Source organism: Saccoglossus kowalevskii, chromosome 3 (genome assembly GCF_978046115.1).
Source record: "Saccoglossus kowalevskii chromosome 3, keSacKowa6.1, whole genome shotgun sequence".
Lineage (NCBI taxonomy): Eukaryota > Metazoa > Hemichordata > Enteropneusta > Harrimaniidae > Saccoglossus > Saccoglossus kowalevskii.
This window is the reverse complement of record NC_140643.1, coordinates 13,614,481-13,634,926: the sequence shown is the minus strand read 5'-3', so window position 1 is coordinate 13,634,926 and position 20,446 is coordinate 13,614,481. Positions and strand designations below refer to the sequence as shown.

The window sequence follows — 20,446 nt, the reverse complement described above, 5'->3', positions numbered from 1 at the left end:
TAACTTTGTATAGAAATCTTTATTGCATATTGAATGGACTGCATAGGCACTTACAAACAAAACATATTCACAAACATTATTTGGCAAAGTCGAGATTGAAGGAATGTGTTGATATATTATTCAATGGCAGTACTGTTGGTGTCAATGAAGTGTGGAGTCATCTCAAATATTGGAAGAAAATACTACACTGATATGCAAAAGTACTCCTATATATTGTATTTTCTAATAAAGTCATACAAATATTTTGGCATGTCAGTAACTCTGAAAACATCACTGGTTTTAACAAAAAGCTATTATTGGACACTTTAGTATTTGAAAATGCACAACTGGTACATCAAAGAACTAGTAATAAACCTACTGTTGCAGATGATTTGGCAAAGAATGATTGTGTTACCGTTGTATAATGTACCCATTAACACTGTTAAACTTATTTAACATGATCACCATTATATCATATTCTATATATTACATGTAAATATAGTCACATTTTATTGAATCATAACTTCTTGTAACACAATACAAAATTTAATTTGTATGATGAAAAGTACCACATTTGTCTATTAGTTAACACTTAGTTCTTAATGTGAATGACAGAGGTGTGCCTCTATAATGCCAAAATAAGTCATATTTTGGTGAATCAGCATACAGTAAATGAAATTTGAGGCTAATGTGCGCATCTATTAGAGATTGCACTTCTAATAAAGCAAATACAGTACACTCAAAACTGTTGATTTACACAATCTCAGTACTATGTACTCTTTGCTTTGTATTATCCAATGATTTCAATGTACTTGGAAGAAATAATAGTTGAACTGCGCCGCATGTCTCAAAGATAAATAAATTGCATTGCTAGTTATTGCTGTATGAATTGCAATTAAATTACACTACGATGATGGAAAAAAATTGCTTCAGCCAAGCAACTAGGGAATCACAGTGTAAAATCAACTGTCTTCTTTGCAATGATGAAGGATAAAGTGCTGTATGACAAACTGTTGAATGAGGGAGACATGGTTGTATAAATGATGACATTTTCAATGAAGACGGTGTTGCATTATTGGACAACAGAGATAATGTATTAAAGACTAAATTTGAAATGAACATGGTCATCGCATACTACCGTAATGACCAACTGTGGAATGAGAACAGAAACATTGCATTAATGACTAACTTTGAAATAAACATCTTCATCGTATATTAAAGACAAACTGTGCACTGAGGACGGAAACATTGTATTAATGACTAAATTTGGAAAGAACATGATTATTGCATATTAATGACCAATTGTGTAATGAGGATGGATTCTTTGTAATAATGACTTACTTTGAAATGAACATGGTCACTGCATATTAATGACCAACTGTGTAATGAGGATGGAGACTAACTTAAGCCAACCATGCAATGAGGACGGATATATTGTTCTATTAATGACTGACTTTGAAATGAAGACAATTGTCGTTGTATTATTAGCCAACTTTGCAATGAGAGCTGAGATATTGTGGCATGAATGACAAATGTTGTGTCATTACCAGAAGTACCAACCGAAACCATCTTAATTACACCATATTTATAAAATAGAATTCACATTTAAATATAAAAATATGATTTGACTGTACACAACAAACATAATCAAACTTTGTACACTGTTTATTTCATCTCATTAAGGCCTCTACAGGAATGTACATTATTTAGTTCAATGCTGCTAGCTGAGCAGCAGCTTTCTTACATGTGGGTTTCTCAGCATACTTGTCTCTGTCTGGAAAGTAAAATTCTGTATGTAAAGGTGCTGCTTTAATAGACGGCGGTGGCTGCAGGTAACATATATTACCAGACTTGATACTTGAATATCTGTAGTCTTCAGTGCCTCCTAGTTCAAATAAATTATTATTTCTATCTTCTGAGGACAGTGTTTTAATCGGTACACGACTCAGAACGCTTCTCTCTTTGTGATACAGTCTGTGAATATAATTGATAGATATAATAATAATTATAAAAATCATTGGACTGTAAATATACATAATGAAATATGGCAGATTATAAAATAGCAAACATAACTATACGAAAATATATAAGTCAAGTTAGATTGATTCCATATTCAAAGACACTCCCTGCTACATGTAGAAGAAACAGTTTTTTTGCTTTGCTGGTACATCTACTTGTATGGGGCAACACTCACAACAATATTATAGGTATATCATTTTTTTTCAATTTGTTGTCCAGCTTTTGGCAAGTGATGATTTGAATTACACTACTCAGAGTGAACCAGTACTGATACAGTGAGTGTTTGATTTCAACCTCTCATTGGATATTTACCTGAAATCATGTCCTTTTAAGGCTTCAAATTTGGCATGTTGCATATCACGGATAGGTATCCTATTATGTGGAAGAGTCCAGCTGAGTGTCTGATATGGTCCAGGGTTATAGCCATGGTGAGACTGATTCACACAGTTATCATGATCTATTACTGGTAGTTCACCATGTCTTGCTTTCGTGTCAACACTAGGATTCAACACGACTGATAATGCTGGAATATCATGAAGTACCGGAGATTTCTTCAATCCAATCTTTTTTGGTTCATCCTTCAGCAGACCTTGCAGTTTATCCAGTTGATTGCTAGATTTAGGTCCTCTGTAAGTCTGCTCGGTATCCGTCGCACAACGATGGAAATGCACATTTGTGTCATCAACTATTATTTTGGATTTCCATTTCTCCAGTTCAAACCTGGCAGCAGCTTCTTGTTCGGCTGCTAGTTTGTCACCGGCATGATGTATAGTTGGTGGCACAGATGGATCAAATGCACCAGCAGGCTTGGACCATAGGTTGAAATCAGATACCCTTTCAGACCAGGTCATCCTATCACGTTCTAACGTAGGTTTCAGTATATTACTGTGCAGAATATTCTCTCGCCAATACTGTAATACATAAAACATAATATCATTCTTAATCCATTGAATGCCATAGTCCGCTTTTATCATCTTTTATGGGAAAACTTGCTTCATAGTTTTAAACATTTTTTGATCAGGTTCAAAATTAACAATTAAGTTTTAGAAAAATATGTAAAATTTGAGTTTTGAACAAGAATGGTGAGTTTTAGATTCCGGAGTCAATCCAACACTATAATTGTGTTTTCATGAAAGTAGGATTTTCAAAAACAATTTTGAATATAGAAATCTATGCATCAACGAAAATCTTAGTACATGTATTAATAGAAGATATATAATAACAGGTTGGTGTTCAAATTTAGGAAAGAGATATACCAGTATATTCTATCTACCTCCTCTCAATGCTCTAAGGTCGCATTGATTTGGTTTTGAAGTTAGTATTAGGTACACATTGCAGGCAAATTAAAACTAATAATCCTGCTTGCAATGAGGGGGAGGGGCATTGAATTGGGCTGTGAGAAAATCACTGTTTATGAACACAAACTCTCACACATGCATTTTGCGATGACCAGCATCTTATTTAAGAGCCAACCTGGCATGGAGATACCTGAACATAAAGACAATTAGCATACAAGTCAGCATTATTATTAGTATGCAATGACAAGAACATACCTCTTTTAACTCATCACATTTTGCTGGATGTGGTCTCTTTATATGCTCATTTGATTCAAGTGCATTTTTAATTCCAGGGTAAATGAACCCATCTGGAGTTCTCCAACTGTCTTTACTCACAGACTCTTCTTGTGTCATATTTACCGGTACCACGGTAGATGAATTGTAATCTTGACAGTATGTGAACCGTTGATGAACATCCTTAATTAAAAATATTATAAACAGGAATCAGAAATAACCTTTTACATTAGGGTGAAGTTATTAACTGTACATCAACCACAAGTTTGAATAAATACCATACTATGGTACATGGTCACGGATATTGATATCGTATTTATCAAATGAACCCCATGAGCTGCCAAGGTAAGATAAAGATAATTAACGAACTACTCAAATGCGATTTAAAACAAAAATACATGATGCATGAAACTATCGTTATATAGTGAGGACATTCACATAGATTATATTTCAAACAGTTCTCACAAAAATAAGTCTAGTCACTAAATGAGTTATGTTTTGGCATTCTAGGAAGTGACTAGTTGGTGACGTCACATTTCAAATGCGTGCAGGACCAATCAAATTTGTCATTCAGGGGATGTGATGTCACACATACTGCATAATACTTGTGATAAATATAACATAGGGTGTATTGTCACCCATGGAGGTACTATCCAGGGCAGAGGTTCCATGCGACCCACCTTTGCCAATTCTTGTCGTAACTTCTCTCGAGCTTGTTCCATGGAATTCAAATATTGCGTACTATAATTATGTACTGTGCCGTTGGTAGGAATTGCAGCTATTGTTTTCGGCCGAACTCTTTCATTGGTTTTACTGGCTTCGTGTACATTATTCTAGACAATAATTACATTATAACATGATAAGTAATGAGACAAATCAAAGATTTTAGTAATCATTACACAAATTTGAAGTAATAACCCAATATATTTGCCACAAAATAATGCCAGCTATGATATGATGGTATCATCATATATTGATTGATCCGCATAATTTTGTTCTACTGTAAGTACTGTAAAATACTTTATTTTCGTTTGGAATTAATTTTCGCTATTGTCGCTGAAGGGATGATTGTAATTAGTGAAAATAAAATCTAGCGAATATACCTTTTTTCCTATATTTTACATTCAACTTGTCAAAAATCAGTGAAAATAAATTCCATACAAAACACCTATCAATTCTTTTCAGCAAAAATTAATTCTAGCTAAAAGTATTTTACAGTACCCAATACTGTAAAATACTTTATTTTCGCTTGGAATTTATTTTCGCTGAAGGGATGATTCCGTGAAAATAAAATCCAGCGAATATACTTTTTTTCCTATATTTCACATTAAACTCATGAAAAATCAGTGAAAATAAATTCCAAGCAAAATGCCCAAAAAGCCTTTTCAGTGAAAATTAATTCCAGCTAAAACAAAGTATTCCACAGTATTACAAATTTATCACATAGACTAGTACAAATATTTCAAACAAGACAATCATTCTCGATAATTAATTAAATTAACAATCCAAACTTACTATGTTTTGCTTGATGTAGTCTTGTTTATGTGCATATTTTGATCGTTCCTCTAAATAATGTAAATAGTTTTCATTATACATGTCAATAGGTGTCCAATCTCTGCTGGTTTGGGCATACTGCACACTGACATGTTTACCATCTATGTCAGTCTCACTCTCAACTTCCTTCAGTTCTGTAATTCAAAACATTTATTGTGTTATTATAAATATTAAGATTTTGGTTGTTGTGCAGATCTAATTGTAATGATATTTTTGCGTCAACTGAAATACTGCATTCTGGGTAGTTCCGTATTGATTAAGGTAACACCCAAGGCTGTTCAGTTCCCACTACGGCCAGTGATATTTTATACAATGTAGTTGCGTAGGATTTTTAATTAACCAATAATCCTCCACCACATATTTTGCTACAAATGGCAGATGTAGTAAAGCAATTTGTGAAAACTGGAACAAATTTACAAACACTATGAAAAAATTATGCAAAATACATGTTAAATATTATGCAAATTAGCTGCCACCCTTGTTCAACATCCTGTGGAAAACACTACAATTCTACAGATAAGACCAATGCACAGAATACTCACCTTCAAAATCAGCAGTAGTTAGAGGGACACCAAATTCTCTACTCAGTGACAAAATCATTTCAGACGTTGGAAAAAGATCATTTCGAGCCACATCACGCAACTTCTTCATATGTGTCAACTAAAATTTAAAGAGAAAAATATTCCATCTCAATATATTATTCTCAACAGTATAATTGGTACCATTATTGACAACATGCCTGATCTAACTTGATGATAGATCTAAACATGGCCTTGGTACCATGTTGACGACATGCCTGATCTAACTTGATATTTGCATCTAAACATGGCTTTGATACCATACTGACAACATACCTGATCTAACTTGATAATTGCATCTAAACATGGCTTTGGTACCATATCTCGTACATATAACAGGGGTTGTTGTATTATAATAGACAGGGGTTCATGTAATCGCACTCTGGTCAAATCCACATCCAATGTTGCATACTGTCTTTCACTGAACATCATGTCAGAGTTATATAACACTTCAAATGGGTTATCATCTGAATAAAAACACATAATGAGAAGGTATTAATGCTAAGCAACACACTCAGTGTGTTGATTGAGAGAACAGTGACTTTACACTCAATCAAGAATTGTCATGCAATCCATTGAACAAAGTATACCGGTACTTAAAAAACTAAGATCAATTATAATTAGTAACATTAGTATTCTGGGCAATTGTTACAATGACATAGAGAATCAATGATAAAACTGATTTGCAATATAATTGCAAATATAGCTGGGCAAGAGCATGTGACAAATGCTCATCCTGTGGGAAAAGACACACTGGTACAAGTCATTATTACAAAAACAATTCATCAATCAACCTTGCAAAAAAAACAAACGATACATTCTTTGCATCATTATGCACATTTAGACCAAAATAACACCATAACATTCCGGGATTGCTGGTCACCTGTTGTAGATACTAACCTCCCCTTGGTAATACTGATACAAACAACAAACTACCAGCTGAAGAATGCAATATAGTTTTGTTTCACATCTAATAAATCAATTGATCTGTTTTAATCATAATAGAATACCACAACTTCTGACATAATTCTGTTATACTTGCCTTCAATCGATGGATGTGGTAGTGTCTGCCATAATTGTTGGATTGCTTGATCTCTCAAACCTTCTAAAACAAATATATGAATTTGCCCGTCCATCACATGGAACCCTGTCACAATGTCTAAATCACAGCTTCTCTGTTGTTCCCTGCAAAAAAAACAACAAAAAACATGTGCTACTTTACATGGAGCAGAACCAGTACTATCAAGACTACTATACACAAGTATGATCAGATATATATTTTCATTAATTTCAAATGAAATTCAAAGATTACAATTGATATGTGTTTTATTGCCATGATAATTTTCATCATGAGGTGAACAATGTATGTTACATTTACTGCCAGTCATATTAACCAGAAACATTGCTATTGTGAAGTCAAGACAAAGTAAAAGTGGTCTTATACTATAACAATACAAAGACTTGAAGACAATAGATGCATATGAGTTGGAAATATTGCACAGACGTCTTGTCTTTTTCTGAAGGCCACCTAATCGCCTAGCATCACATAAAAGCATGTCTTCCCCATCAGCCACCGGGTACCCCCCCCCCCCAAATTGCTTAATAAAACCAAGTGAGCATGAAACCCACATAATAAACTTTGTTAGGTATTAAGCATCCTTTTCTGGGAAGCCGGTGTCTGAGGGGGGTATGTGAAGCTAGGCAATAAGGTGCCGTAAGCTCAAAGTAATGTTTACTTTGATTTGACATAATATTTCCCCATTTCGTTTATTTGGTGTATTACTTACTTGCTTTACTTTTCATGTCAGCAACTACTATGAGTTCACAATATTTGTCAGTACTTATTCAATGTAAAACACAAGACATGTTTATGTACTTACTCTGACAGTTTATACGTTGATAGAGCAGCTTCGACGACATGTTTTGGCATACTGTCTAAATTCAAAGCTCTTGCATTGATGGCAGTAACCAGACCTTGCAAGTGATGTAAAAACTTGGTGTTCATGTATTGAAACATGTAAATGATGCGAGACATGGGGCACTGTAAAGACAACAACAAATAATGATAAGTAATGACACTCAAACAGTGGTCCAGCGAGAAGTGAAACATCACACCAGATGCAAAGATGCACGTTGGTGGCCTGGCCATTGTAAAACTGCTTTTGAATAAGTAAATAAACGAGACAAAATATCACAATTATATCACAATTATTTTGAGAGGTGTAGGTTTAAAATTCATTTATAATAACCAGCTGTTGACAAGACAAATCTGATTTATATAAGAACAATGTTTGGGAATCTTTAAATTGTCCATTTTTCTTATTTTGGTTTTTCAGATTGGTCACCAGACTTTTCCTATTCCTCAGCTCATGCCAATCTTATAAAAATGTTATTTTTATATCTTGATATATATGGCGCCCTCTATGTTCAAATCTATCACTGGGTGAGAAAACAACAAATAATTAACGTACCTGTGGCCGTGTTTCCATTTGTGATTTCTGTTGTAAATCTTTAGGTGTTGTCAATGGATAAGTTATCTCTACACGTATTTTAAGCTGTGCGTTGTTTTCTAAATAATGGCCCATAGGCAATGGTAAATCTCCTGATGTGGAAAATGAAAGATACAGCATTTAATCTATGATATAAAACATACCAGACAGTGAGATTGGTTGTCTTTTACTGTTGCTGGGTAATCAAGCACATGCACGGTTGGTAGTCGACTGATCCTAGCAACAAATATCTTCACAATAGAGCCATTTATTGATTTTCATGATTAATACCAACATGCACTGTATAGTAACCTAAGTTTAACCACCTTTATAGTAACAATTTACATATAATGTAATCTCATGTGACTTGTGGCAAACAACTTAAATGTTCAGTGTTTTACATTAGCCTCCACACAGACATTTTCAATTTCAGCAAGACAAATAAGAATATTTTTTTATTCCATACAGTATAAAGTTGACAAAGTTCCTAACTGTAAACCAAGAAATTTGTTTCATACATTACTTATGTATTCAACTTCTATATAAAGATCACATGTCAACAAGTCATTGAAAATGACACAGTCCCCGTTAAGTTCTCTTTGTGCTAGTCATAGTAAAGCGGAGGGGTTGTCGCGAGCGTGTCCTTGAAATTTGAGTTCCAAGTGGCGTATACAACAGATTGTTTATTTACATCAATACACGTGTTTCGTGTCATAGTAATATGGCTAAAATAAAAACAGTCGTTATTCAGCCATCTTTGATCTGATTATGAAACACACTGATATGTATGATGTATGTGCCAAATACGAATGAAAATGGTACATAAATTGTGGAAAAATAGTAGTAAGGCCAAAAAGTCAGATGGCTGTCAATCGGCCATCCTTGACCAGATTTTGAAACAAATTGTCATGGACATGCATCCTAACATGTATAAAGTAGATGTATGTGCCAAATTTGAATGAAAACTGACAGAGCATGTCCAAGATACCGCATAAAAAAACAAAAACAAGATGCCTGCCAGTCGACCATCTTTGATCCAATTGCAAAATAAATCGTCATGGACATGTATCCTAACATGTATAATCTATGTACCAAGTTTGAATGACAACTGACAAAGCATGTCCAAAATACAACATTTTCAAAAAACAAGATGGCTGCCAGTCGGCCATTTTGAATCGAATCGCTAAACCACTGCATGTGCATATGTCCCACATAAGGTACTAGGCACATGCAAAGAATGAACGGAATCGGTCCACAGGATTCTGAAATATGACGTTGGATAGACTGACGCACGGACAGACGGACAGTCGGACGAACAGACTCAGGAACTCATGGACGGTCAGGGACATGTATCCTAATATGTATGATCTATGTACTAAATTTGAATGAAAACTGACAAAGCATGTCCAAAATACGACATTTTCAAAAAACAAGATGGCTGCCAGTCGGCCATCTTTGATCCAATTGTGAAATAAATCATCATGGACATGTATCCTAACATTTATAATCTATGTACCAAGTTTGAATGAAAAGTGACAAAGCATGTCCAAAATACAACATTTTCAAAAAACAAGATGGCTGCCAGTCGGCCATTTTGAATCGAATCGCTAAACCACTGCATGTGCATATGTCCCACATAAAGTACTAGACACATGCAAAGAATGAACAGAATCGGTCAAAGGGATTCTGAAATATGACGTTGGATAGACTGACGCACGGACAGACGGACACACGGACGGTCGGACGGACAGACTCAGGAACTCAGGACTCGGTCCAAGGGAGTCTGAGATATGACTCCGGACGGACGCACGGACGGACGGAGACCGAATTATAAGTCCCCGTTTTCGGACTTCGTCCGAACGGGGACTAATAAAGGCAAGTTTGTTTAAGTACCCTGGACGGTTGCTATACACAGGTTTGATTGATTTAAAAAAACCTAAAAATACAATATGTTTATGTGGCATGCCAATACTGTCAGGATATGGATACATACGAGTCGCCATGAATACCTACTTGGACCATCCACTGAGTTAGGAACTCCCAAAAGTCTTCCATTCCTAGCCACTTGGAATCCCATCTGATCAGGAATGCTACAGCTGTGTATAGGACTTGTTAGGTTCAATATTTTTTCACCAAGTAATAAATCAGATAACTGAAATTTTGCAATGCCGTATGGATCCCAAGGTTTATCTCTGCCGGTGAATGGATTATGTAACGTCCTCTTTCCTATGGTGAGAGATAAACATACATAGTTAGAGAGATTGCTGGACGAAAATACATGTATCTGTATACTTAATAAAACTAGGTTTCAAATATGCATTATTTTTTCATTCTAGAAAGGCATACATGGTTGGGTAGCCAAACAGGTACAATCTTGAAAGTAGCTTTGACATACCTGTTACCATGCCAACATTGCCAAGTTTATCATCTTCCACATCTTCACCAAATAACGTTGGTTCTTTTTTAACCTCTTCCGCCTTCCTATCTCTATCATGCACTTCTATCTCTAGAGGAGGACCATTCAAGTACTCCTTCACGGACCCTTCATCTAACATACCTAATCAAATAAAAAATTATAATATTAAAATAAAAAGATACATGTACATACAAGTATTAATAAGACATGTGATACTACCAATAATAGTCAACCCTTTGAGCGTCAAAGTCAACTTTACTCACCAATCAATAAAAAGGTTTGGACATTAAATGTTGATAACAATTTTCAAATTTCTGGATCGAAAACTAGAAGCAAAGTGACATTTAGTCTGAATTCAGTGAAAATTACGAAAATTTAAACAAATTTACACCCATTGTGAGCATGACAATAAAAATGCTGCTCAAAGTGAGATTCAGGAAAAATTAAGTGACACACAGAAAAAAAAATTTTTTTTTAAAAACCCATCCAAAGCCTACATGGTTCAAAATTGCCAGAGGCTGAAGAGGCAACTGCCTAAAAGCCACACATGCTTGTATTAGTGCTCTTAAAAATAGGCAAATATTTCCCTTATAATTTCAATCAGAGACTTTCGCATTGAAAATGGGTGTTCATGTGCTTACATACCAAAAATCAAAGCAATTTTAGAGAAGAATGTTGACAGACAGAGACAGATCATTTAGTGAGTTTAAAATGTGACAACATTTTTATGTTAGATTCAGTGAACATTTCTCTCTTAAAATACATATGGGCTCAGTAGCGCAAATTTAGAATTTGGTTGACTAGCTTTGGTATGAATTTCTTTCTCAAAATACATATGGGCTCAGTAGCGCAAATTTAGAATTTGGTTGACTAGCTTTGGTATGAATTTCTTTCTCAAAATACATATGGGCTCAGTAGCGCAAATTTAGAATTTGGTTGACTAGCTTTGGTATGAATTTCTATCTCAAAATACATATGGGCTCAGTAGCGCAAATTTAGAATTTGGTTGACTAGCTTTGGTATGAATTTCTATCTCAAAATACATATGGGCTCAGTAGCGCAAATTTAGAATTTGGTTGACTAGCTTTGGTATGAATTTCTATCTCAAAATACATATGGGCTCAGTAGCGCAAATTTAGAATTTGGCTAACTAGCTTTGGTATGAATTTCTTTCTCAAAATACATATGGGCTCAGTAGCGCAAATTTAGAATTTGGCTAACTAGCTTTGGTATGAATTTCTTTCTCAAAATAAATATGGGCTCAGTAGCGCAAATTTAGAATTTGGCTAACTAGCTTTGGTATGAATTTCTTTCTCAAAATACATATGGGCTCAGTAGCGCAAATTTAGAATTTGGCTAACTAGCTTTGGTATGAATTTCTTTCTCAAAATAAATATGGGCTCAGTAGCGCAAATTTAGAATTTGGCTAACTAGCTTTGGTATGAATTTCTTTCTCAAAATACATATGGGCTCAGTAGCGCTGCCGCAAATTTAGAATTTGGTTGACTAGTAACTTTGATGACCAATTGAAAAAATAATCACTGACTGACCCATGACAGATCAGCTTCGTAATTGACTAACCAATCAAAGAACAGAAAAGACACATTCTTCAAAACACTGATGGCACTGATCACACCTACCTAAAAGAACTACATTAGTATCTTCCCAGTACACAGTGGAAGAGTGACTCCTGCCAATACTTTTGTGTTCAGGCTGTTTATAAAATGTATATTTACAGTAAACAGGCTGACATTTCCTATCTAGTTCATCGTAGGATATCGGCGTATTTGGCAATTTATCCGAGTAGTTGACTTTAATGACTAATGGATTAAGTTCTTGTTCTTGACTTTCAGACATGAGATCACCATCCAATGACACTGTGATAAACACATCCTCAATTCCTGGTACAGGTTTGTCTAAGCGATTAGTGACTGATTTAACACCTGAAAAGAGTATTTTCATTTGCACTGGAATGCAGCAGTTGCCATTCTTGTTTATATCGGCAGCTTTTTCTGCAGCTGCAACTTCCAATTTTTTTGCATGGCGTTTGGAATCTTTGTGTTGTCCTGTTTCACGGGTGCCTTTTTTACCTGCGCATACAAAGATAGAGACAAAGTATTACTTTGAATTCATCCAATGTCAGGTTAATGAACATATATGTAGTAAAAAATGCAGTCATTCTGTTGTATTACTATTATGGACAGATAGAATTACATCACAGAAATACTTAGCTTTCTTCATATGGAAAAAGCAAATCAAATACCCCTGAAAAATGACTATTAAATGCATTTGAATGAAAGGTCATTATTTATGTGATTATAAGTGTAAAAGTAATGTTTACAAGTTGTTGACTTGCGAGGAGAAAAATTCATCAAACTCTGTGCCAGTAAAATGTCTAGTTCAGTATTTTACTAAAATCATGAAATTTGCCTCTCACAAAACATAAGTGCCATAAGAAGCTTAAATACTTACCAACACTTGGTGGCGCTGACGCTGGTATACGCTCTTTTTTATGCACCAGAGATTCTTTACTCTGTAATTCTTGTTTCTCATTTAGTCTTGCGATACTCTCTCTACTTTCTTTGGCCTTGGCTGACAGTGGTGCTTTCTTCTTCAGTTCTTCCTTTCGTTTCTGCTGCTGTTCTCGTATGTGTTTTTTCATTTGCTTTACTTCACTAGCATCTGGTGCTCCAGCAAGCCTGCCTAATCGACTGTAAGATCTGTAATGTACACAATGATAATTACTAATAAACCTTTTATAATGAAGCTACACTTAATGTTAATTTAATGTTTCAGAATGAATCTATTTGACTGATATAAATAATTTGTAAGATATAAATAATTTGTTTTTTTATTGATATTGACAAATTTATGTTTGTTTTTTTTTCATATTTTTGTGGCAGGCATTTTTTTTCAATGGCTGATTTCTTGAGCAACAGTGGTAATTTTGTACACCATGTTGTAAGTTTATGACATTAATGGGACTTCTTCTACTGTTATAGAAATTAAAATGGGAATTTTAAATGGGAAAAAATGATGTGATATTTCACCTGAGTGAAGGTACATGTGCAGTGCATAGCATGTTTATCAGGCATCAGGAAGATTGTGGGTACAATTCATAGAGCCAACTGTTTTACTTTGCAGTGTAAATCAGAGTACAATCTGCCCTGCCTTTCCCAAGCATGTGGTATTAGATTTGTGAGAATGGTTTTTACTTGTGCGCTTGCAATTAGTATCAAAGATGTCTGGAAATGTCATCTGGTATGCCAAAAAATTCCACATCAGAAAGCATCATTAAATGTTGAATAAAAACAGTAATTTTATGAGAAACTCACTTTATTGGGAGATCTTGTTCACTGTTTATTGGTAGCGATACTAATGTATAGGGTGCTTCTTGGTGGTCCGTCACAATAGACGCATCTAAATCTCGAAGATTCTGGGATGATGATTTATATATTAACGATTTGGATGAAGTATCAGAAGTACTTTTATCTTTACCAATACTATGGCTGGTATCTGTTGCTCTTGTTTCTCGCATTGGTCGCCCTTTGGCATCTGAAAACAAACATAACAAAAGAAGAATTAATATTAAAGGTGATTCACCATAAGAGAATACCTAACAAACAAACAAAGGCAATGAGAATATGACACAGGTATTTTTGTTTCAATCATTCAATAATCGATTGCATTTATCTAAATTGTCCCTTCCATCAAAAACTATATTTCTTAACTTGAGAGTGACTTGGCAAAAGAAACACAAAATTATTCCAAAAAGATAAGCAATGTTATTTTGGAATACCTGTATTTCTATTGGGAATAGTGCATTTTACTGTGAGTTTCCCCAATCCAAACCCAGAAATGAATCAGAGTTAAGTTCATCACATATCACTCACCAGTTTTCCATATATTGTGCATTCCAGGAGGACCATTCTGAGGAACAGGACGGCTTATAAACGATTTCTTGGGCTGCAAAGCAATAAAGCTCTGCGATTGCTTCATCACCAATGACCTCACACCACCGACATCTTCTGGATCCTCTCCAGATTTAGCTTGAGGAAGACGGAATGCTTTGGGACGATCAAATCGAGCTTTTGATGACACCTTGTCCTTGCTATCCCAAATACGCAACTCAAGTGTATGATTGAAGAGTTTTAATAACAATTCTTTTGTCACTGTCACTGTGTGACTAAAATGCAAACAAAATTTGGAATTAATACAAAGTGTTATTCCTTATTAGCCTTAGGGAATGGGAATAAATACAATAAAGAACTATTGTACATATTGGAAGTTAAAATAATTTATATATTTATATTTTTGTCTTGCATAAGAGTACTATAAAATCACTGTTTCTTTAACCTTTTCACCACCAGTTCCCTCTTTCCATCACAAATTCACAAAATACTAGTGCCGGTAGTCATGTTTATAGTCTATACTTTCTTTCAGAAGATTGGGACACAAATAGCCAAATTTTTTAGGGTAAAAACTGGCAATTGACTCAAATTCTGTCTGTTGGCTCCAAAATAAGGGTTCATTTACAGAAATATTGAAGAATATAAGAAAAAAGTGCAGAAAAATTCGGGCGAGAAATTCCTGTGTTGAAAAAGTTAAATCATAATGGTTTGACAAGACAAATACCTATGTGACCAGGCAACCCATGTATGATCTCCTTCTTGCCAGGTTTTCAATACTTTGGATTCATGCTCTGTGTATATCTTAGCTGCCATACCAAACGTAACAATGTCAGTTTTGGTTGCATCAGTGTCATCAGGTAAAAGATAATAAGAACAATGGTAATAGTTCTGAGCCTTGGGAGCCTCAACTATCCTTTTTTTCTTCTTCACCATGTCCTCTATTTTAAATCCTTCTTCTTCAACTGCAAAGATAACACATCATCATGCTATTTTGATGGGAAACAATTTCACAAAATTGTACCATTACTATGAAATGCAAAATTTGTTGAATATTGAATAATAATTAGCCTGGCTATGCACAGGGATCAAAATTGCATTTACAAAATAGGGCAAAAACTCAACATACTATCGTATATACTATTTTAGTGACTATTACCATGTTGTATTTTGACGAAATAATTTTGGCTATCATCAACAACCCAAAATTTTGATGAATGAACTGCTGATGAAACTGCAAAAGTTTAGAAAATGCTAAGCAAACTACTGGGTGGAATTGTACACACTAAGATGAGAACAGTGTTGCATGGAACCAAATACCAACAAAATGCATAAACATACATCGCACAAGAAATTGATTCCTGTCACGCATAATTTACTAACATTTTTTTAGGTAACTAGAGTTTACAAGAAATTACAATTTTACAAACATAATGACTATAATGGACGATATTTTCAAACAAAAAATTGTTTTATATATTCTAAAATCCTTTCATCATCGGTTTATAAATACTTTTTAATTTGTCATGTATTTTTCTATTACCGTAAAATCTGTATTAGAAGTCGCAACCATTCTTTTTGAATAATTGAGAACCAAAAATTTGTCATTTCTCATATGTATAGATGCTCTAATAGAAATCGCATCCCCTCTGTTGCATTGTACGATTTTAATAGAAGCTGTGGTTTCTAATACAGATTTTACTGTACTTCTTAATATTTGATAAAGGATCAGAACCCAGTCATTCTTAACAAGTGTAGAGTGACTGCCTATAGCGATATATAAATTCACATCTGTAATCCACATTGTATTACGATATTACAAGAAAGAAATAGCTTGCAGTCAAGATTATGTGATTAAAAAGAATCCATTATTGTGTTCAGACTACAAGCTAGATTGATCAAGGAATTAGTCTAAATCCCTCACATGTTTGGAGAGCCTATATGCCTGCAGACTTGTGTGCATACAATATAGTACCCGATATACATTGCACAAGAAATTGATTCCTGTCACGCATAATAATAAATATGGTAAAACCGTCCAGTAATAACTAATATAAAAGAAACGATCCTGAATCAAAATGACAAACGTGATACAGAATGTGTCTTACTGTTATATTTAGACTCACTCTATAGAATCAAGATCCCAGGAGAGACATCAAACAAAATATACGGTAGTAACTAAAGTTACAAATGGAAAACCATTGACCACGGCATATACTTTCTATTTATTCTTCTAGTGCAAACAAATATAATGTTGCTGACATTTCAGTTCAGCGACTGTATTTTTCACAATTTTTTCACTATTCTTTTGTGTTTTAGGTTAACAACAATTTCCATTTTTACTAAGTGTGCTCCAATATCAAACTTCTCATGAGATACAACAGAAAATAAAAGCAAAACAATTCATTCAGCATCAGTCTTGACTTTAGTTACTAAATGATTCAATAACTCTAACATGACACATATTCTAAGAAATCTGCCTGCCACAGTTTGAAATGATGAGGTTTTATTTTTCCAGTGAATGCACACTGACCATGTGAGAATGTTGTAAATTAAACTAGGATGCTTACCTGTGGGGATGGCTTTGGCAATTGTTACAGTCAAAGTCACTTTATGTACTGTATCATCTGATGATTTTCTTATTTTGTCTTTTCTTTTTGCGCTTTTACTGGACGTGGCCTGAGAGCTAGCCGATGCTGGATGCCCTCTACTACTCGATAGTGCACTTGATCTTCCCGACTCGGACAGCTGTTTGGATTCATTTCTATCAGAGGTTTTGTCGCTTGTAACTGAAACAGCTTGAGATTTCCCACTGACTGCCGAGCCTTCTCTGCCAACTGACTGCACTTCACTGGTAGGTGTCTGTGCTACCGACTGCATCTCAGGAGTGTCCGTGCTCTCTTTCTCATCTGCCATTTTTAATCTGAAACAAAACAAATCATGTAGGTGAATTTATAGATTAATCTGACTGTGTCTACAGAGTTAAATTAAATTTATACCTGCAATGAATATTAAAGCCACTCTTTTATTTAAATTTTGAACCTGAATAAAATTAAAAACTTAACCAATACATAAACTAGTAACGGTCAGCAGCAAGACAAAATGTGACAACTCCTTCTTTAAGAGCAGAAATAAGAGAGGGTTGCATATTCTTCTGCCAGTTTGATTGATTTGTTCTTATATCAACATACTATAACACCCGCAAGCGACAATAAATTCAATAACACTGCGTTTTCATTTCATTCCAATAACAATGCGTTGCCACGGTGAAATAATAAAAACTTATCACAGGAATAACTGCATTATATTCTCTTAATTCAGGCCAGAGTAACAACCAGAAAACTCTTGTACTTTTTTTATATAGGGAATTTAATTAATGCAAGTGATAATACAAAGCTTCTGTTAGTTATAAAATGTGAGGTTTACAGTAATTTGCGACTAATAGAGCGTAGCAACGTGGAAGAGTTTTAAATTGTATACATATTTTGTGCACAAATGTAAAAACCAACAAGCAATATTTATGATCTAATGGACAAACATCAATGATATATGTGAGTACTAGTATTTCTTTTCTTTTGAATGTATACATTGTACAGAGGACAAACATTTCCAATACAATAATAAAACAGTCCCATTTATTCTCTCTAGTCAAGTGTAAATTGCTGAATAGCCAAAACAAATTAATTGTACACAGAAACTGTTATGAGCTATAGGTGGCCCTAAAACACATACTGTATTAGTTGCATGTATGCCTTAAATTTCAAGAGGTGTGTCTATTTTCAAATTAAGAAATATTTTAAAGATCAAGCATATAACAAATGGTTTGTTTATTGCAATTTTGTGTACCAAGGCATCACACCTGATAGAATGAAGAAATTAAATATTTGTTTTCTGTTTTGTTGATCCAAAGAAACCTTTGACAAAAAGCATAGTTTAATAAAAATTAAATGATGAACACATATCATATAAATTTCAATTACTGGCAGCAGTAAGTTGCCTTTTTTGCTTCGACCGGGGATACCTTGTGATGTTGATGAGGTGCTCTGTGATGTTCAAAATGACAAAAGGTACTGTAGTCATCAATTGTGACAACACCTCATTTGAAACTATCGCAAGTGTAACATGGAATTGGGTTGTTTTGAGTTGCAGATTTGATTCGGCAATGATAAAATTCACTGCTTTGTAATTGAAACAGAAACAGTTTTTATATCTTATAAATATTTGGCTTTAACTACATTGCGAGACTAATACAATACATGAAAGTTGGCACTCTCATAAGAGGAGCATAACTTAGTCAATAGGGAATGTTGCATGTTTCTAGCAGCTTCTGCGCTGGCATATGGAAGACCAATGGGCTACTAATATTATTGTAATTATAAATTGAATAATTCAATAGACTGATTTTTTGAGCAACTCAAAGCCCTTTAGGGGAGGAAAAGACATATGCTATTTCCCTCCCTCATATGTACTAGTATTCAATATGAACTGCTAAACATTTTTTGATAATGAAAATACAAATAAAACGTTAAACGTTAATAATACTGATTTATTTATTTGCTGCATCTTTGTACAACAGGGGTAATTTTTAAAATAGCAGTTGTACTTATGTTTAGAGTCCGAATTTTTCTGTTTATTTAAATTATTTATGACCTTAATGTGACCTCGATGTCACTATCTGAGTACAGACGAAACGAGCCCCCACATTATTCACCAACAGAAGCTGTTATGTGTTTTTTTGAAGAAAAAAACAAAAAAACAAACATCGGAATTGTCTAAATATAATTTATTTTTATACTGCATTTACTTGGATAAATCTCCCAATACGAGATAATTGACACTAGTCAACTACATGGCATGGTGGTCGGAAGTACCGTGACGAAAGTTTACCATCTTACCATCTCGCGGGAGGCCATGTCACAGGTGCATGGGTTCCGACGGGCATGACAAAGACAGCCTCGCCCGGTGTTTTATGGCGCAAGGATTCAGTCAGTTCATATTCGCTCCTATAATCGGAGTCATCAGTCGCTGGAAATTTTAATGTTAGGCGGAATCACGAGTGCTATGGTCAAAACAAACAAGGTCCAGCGAACGTGATGCTCGTTGAACCTCACAACTGTGTCCCTCAAATTGCCGGGATACATCTTGGTCCAGACTTACCTGAAAATGTGGACGGAACAGGGGAAAAACACAGAATTTTAACCCCTCAAACCAGCATCTGGGACATGGTTTTGAAAATCACATAATCTCTTCTTACATACGATATAAATTCAGTGACCACACTTGACGAGCTAAGTTCCCAGGAAGTTCGGTCATTTACGTACATATAACGACCTTATTCTTTCCATATCCGCTTTTAAAATAGTTCCACTATGTCATTACTTGTTTTTTCTTAAATTACCCCCAGAACGGTCTTGATTTCATTTCAGGAATGACTGAAGTATTGTATTTTAGCAATTCATATATGCGTTTTGATGTACGAGTAACTAAAATATAATATAATTTTCCAAAACTAGTGCCGTCTCGCGGATGAATACTCTAGACAGACAGAGCACAATACATTGGTTGCTACAACAGTTGCTGTTGGAGATTAGCATAACAACAGGTATACGCGTACCACATAGCCACTTCTTGCGGATTACAGACTGGACACTTACTACTCAGACTACTAAATGCATCAACGAAAGATGTCGATAGCGTAATGTTTTAAACTTAAACTCAACATAAAAAATGTTAACAAACCTACTTGAGATATCTTGAAATAAAATAAACTGCTTTCACCTGTTCCATATGGAAGCGTTATTTGATACATTTAGTTTTTCGGGGCTTGGAATATATTTAATAGGCCATAGAACTTTTTTTATGTTATTATCGGTAGAAATGAGTACCTAGTATGACTGTATTTTAGACTTTATTTTGTATATCGCCTGTATTG

At 34.6% G+C, this 20,446-nt stretch overlaps 1 protein-coding gene across 1 annotated transcript; it reads right to left on the bottom strand.

Annotated features, from left to right (window-relative positions):
- On the bottom strand, nt 1-19,863 carry LOC100373146 (uncharacterized). The gene is made up of 19 exons (XM_078005869.2): nt 19,672-19,863; nt 17,085-17,437; nt 15,242-15,479; nt 14,500-14,792; nt 13,942-14,161; nt 13,079-13,326; nt 12,247-12,696; nt 10,586-10,747; nt 10,204-10,416; nt 8,173-8,303; nt 7,582-7,742; nt 6,744-6,886; nt 5,978-6,168; nt 5,666-5,783; nt 5,085-5,257; nt 4,250-4,402; nt 3,552-3,752; nt 2,311-2,909; nt 1-1,953 (listed from the first exon to the last, which is right to left on the bottom strand). Exons 2-19 carry the CDS (start codon nt 17,428-17,430, stop codon nt 1,686-1,688), a joined length of 4,308 nt encoding a protein of 1,435 aa, XP_077861995.1. The 5' UTR covers nt 17,431-17,437; nt 19,672-19,863; the 3' UTR covers nt 1-1,685.
- Nucleotides 19,864-20,446: the final 583 nt, after the last annotated feature.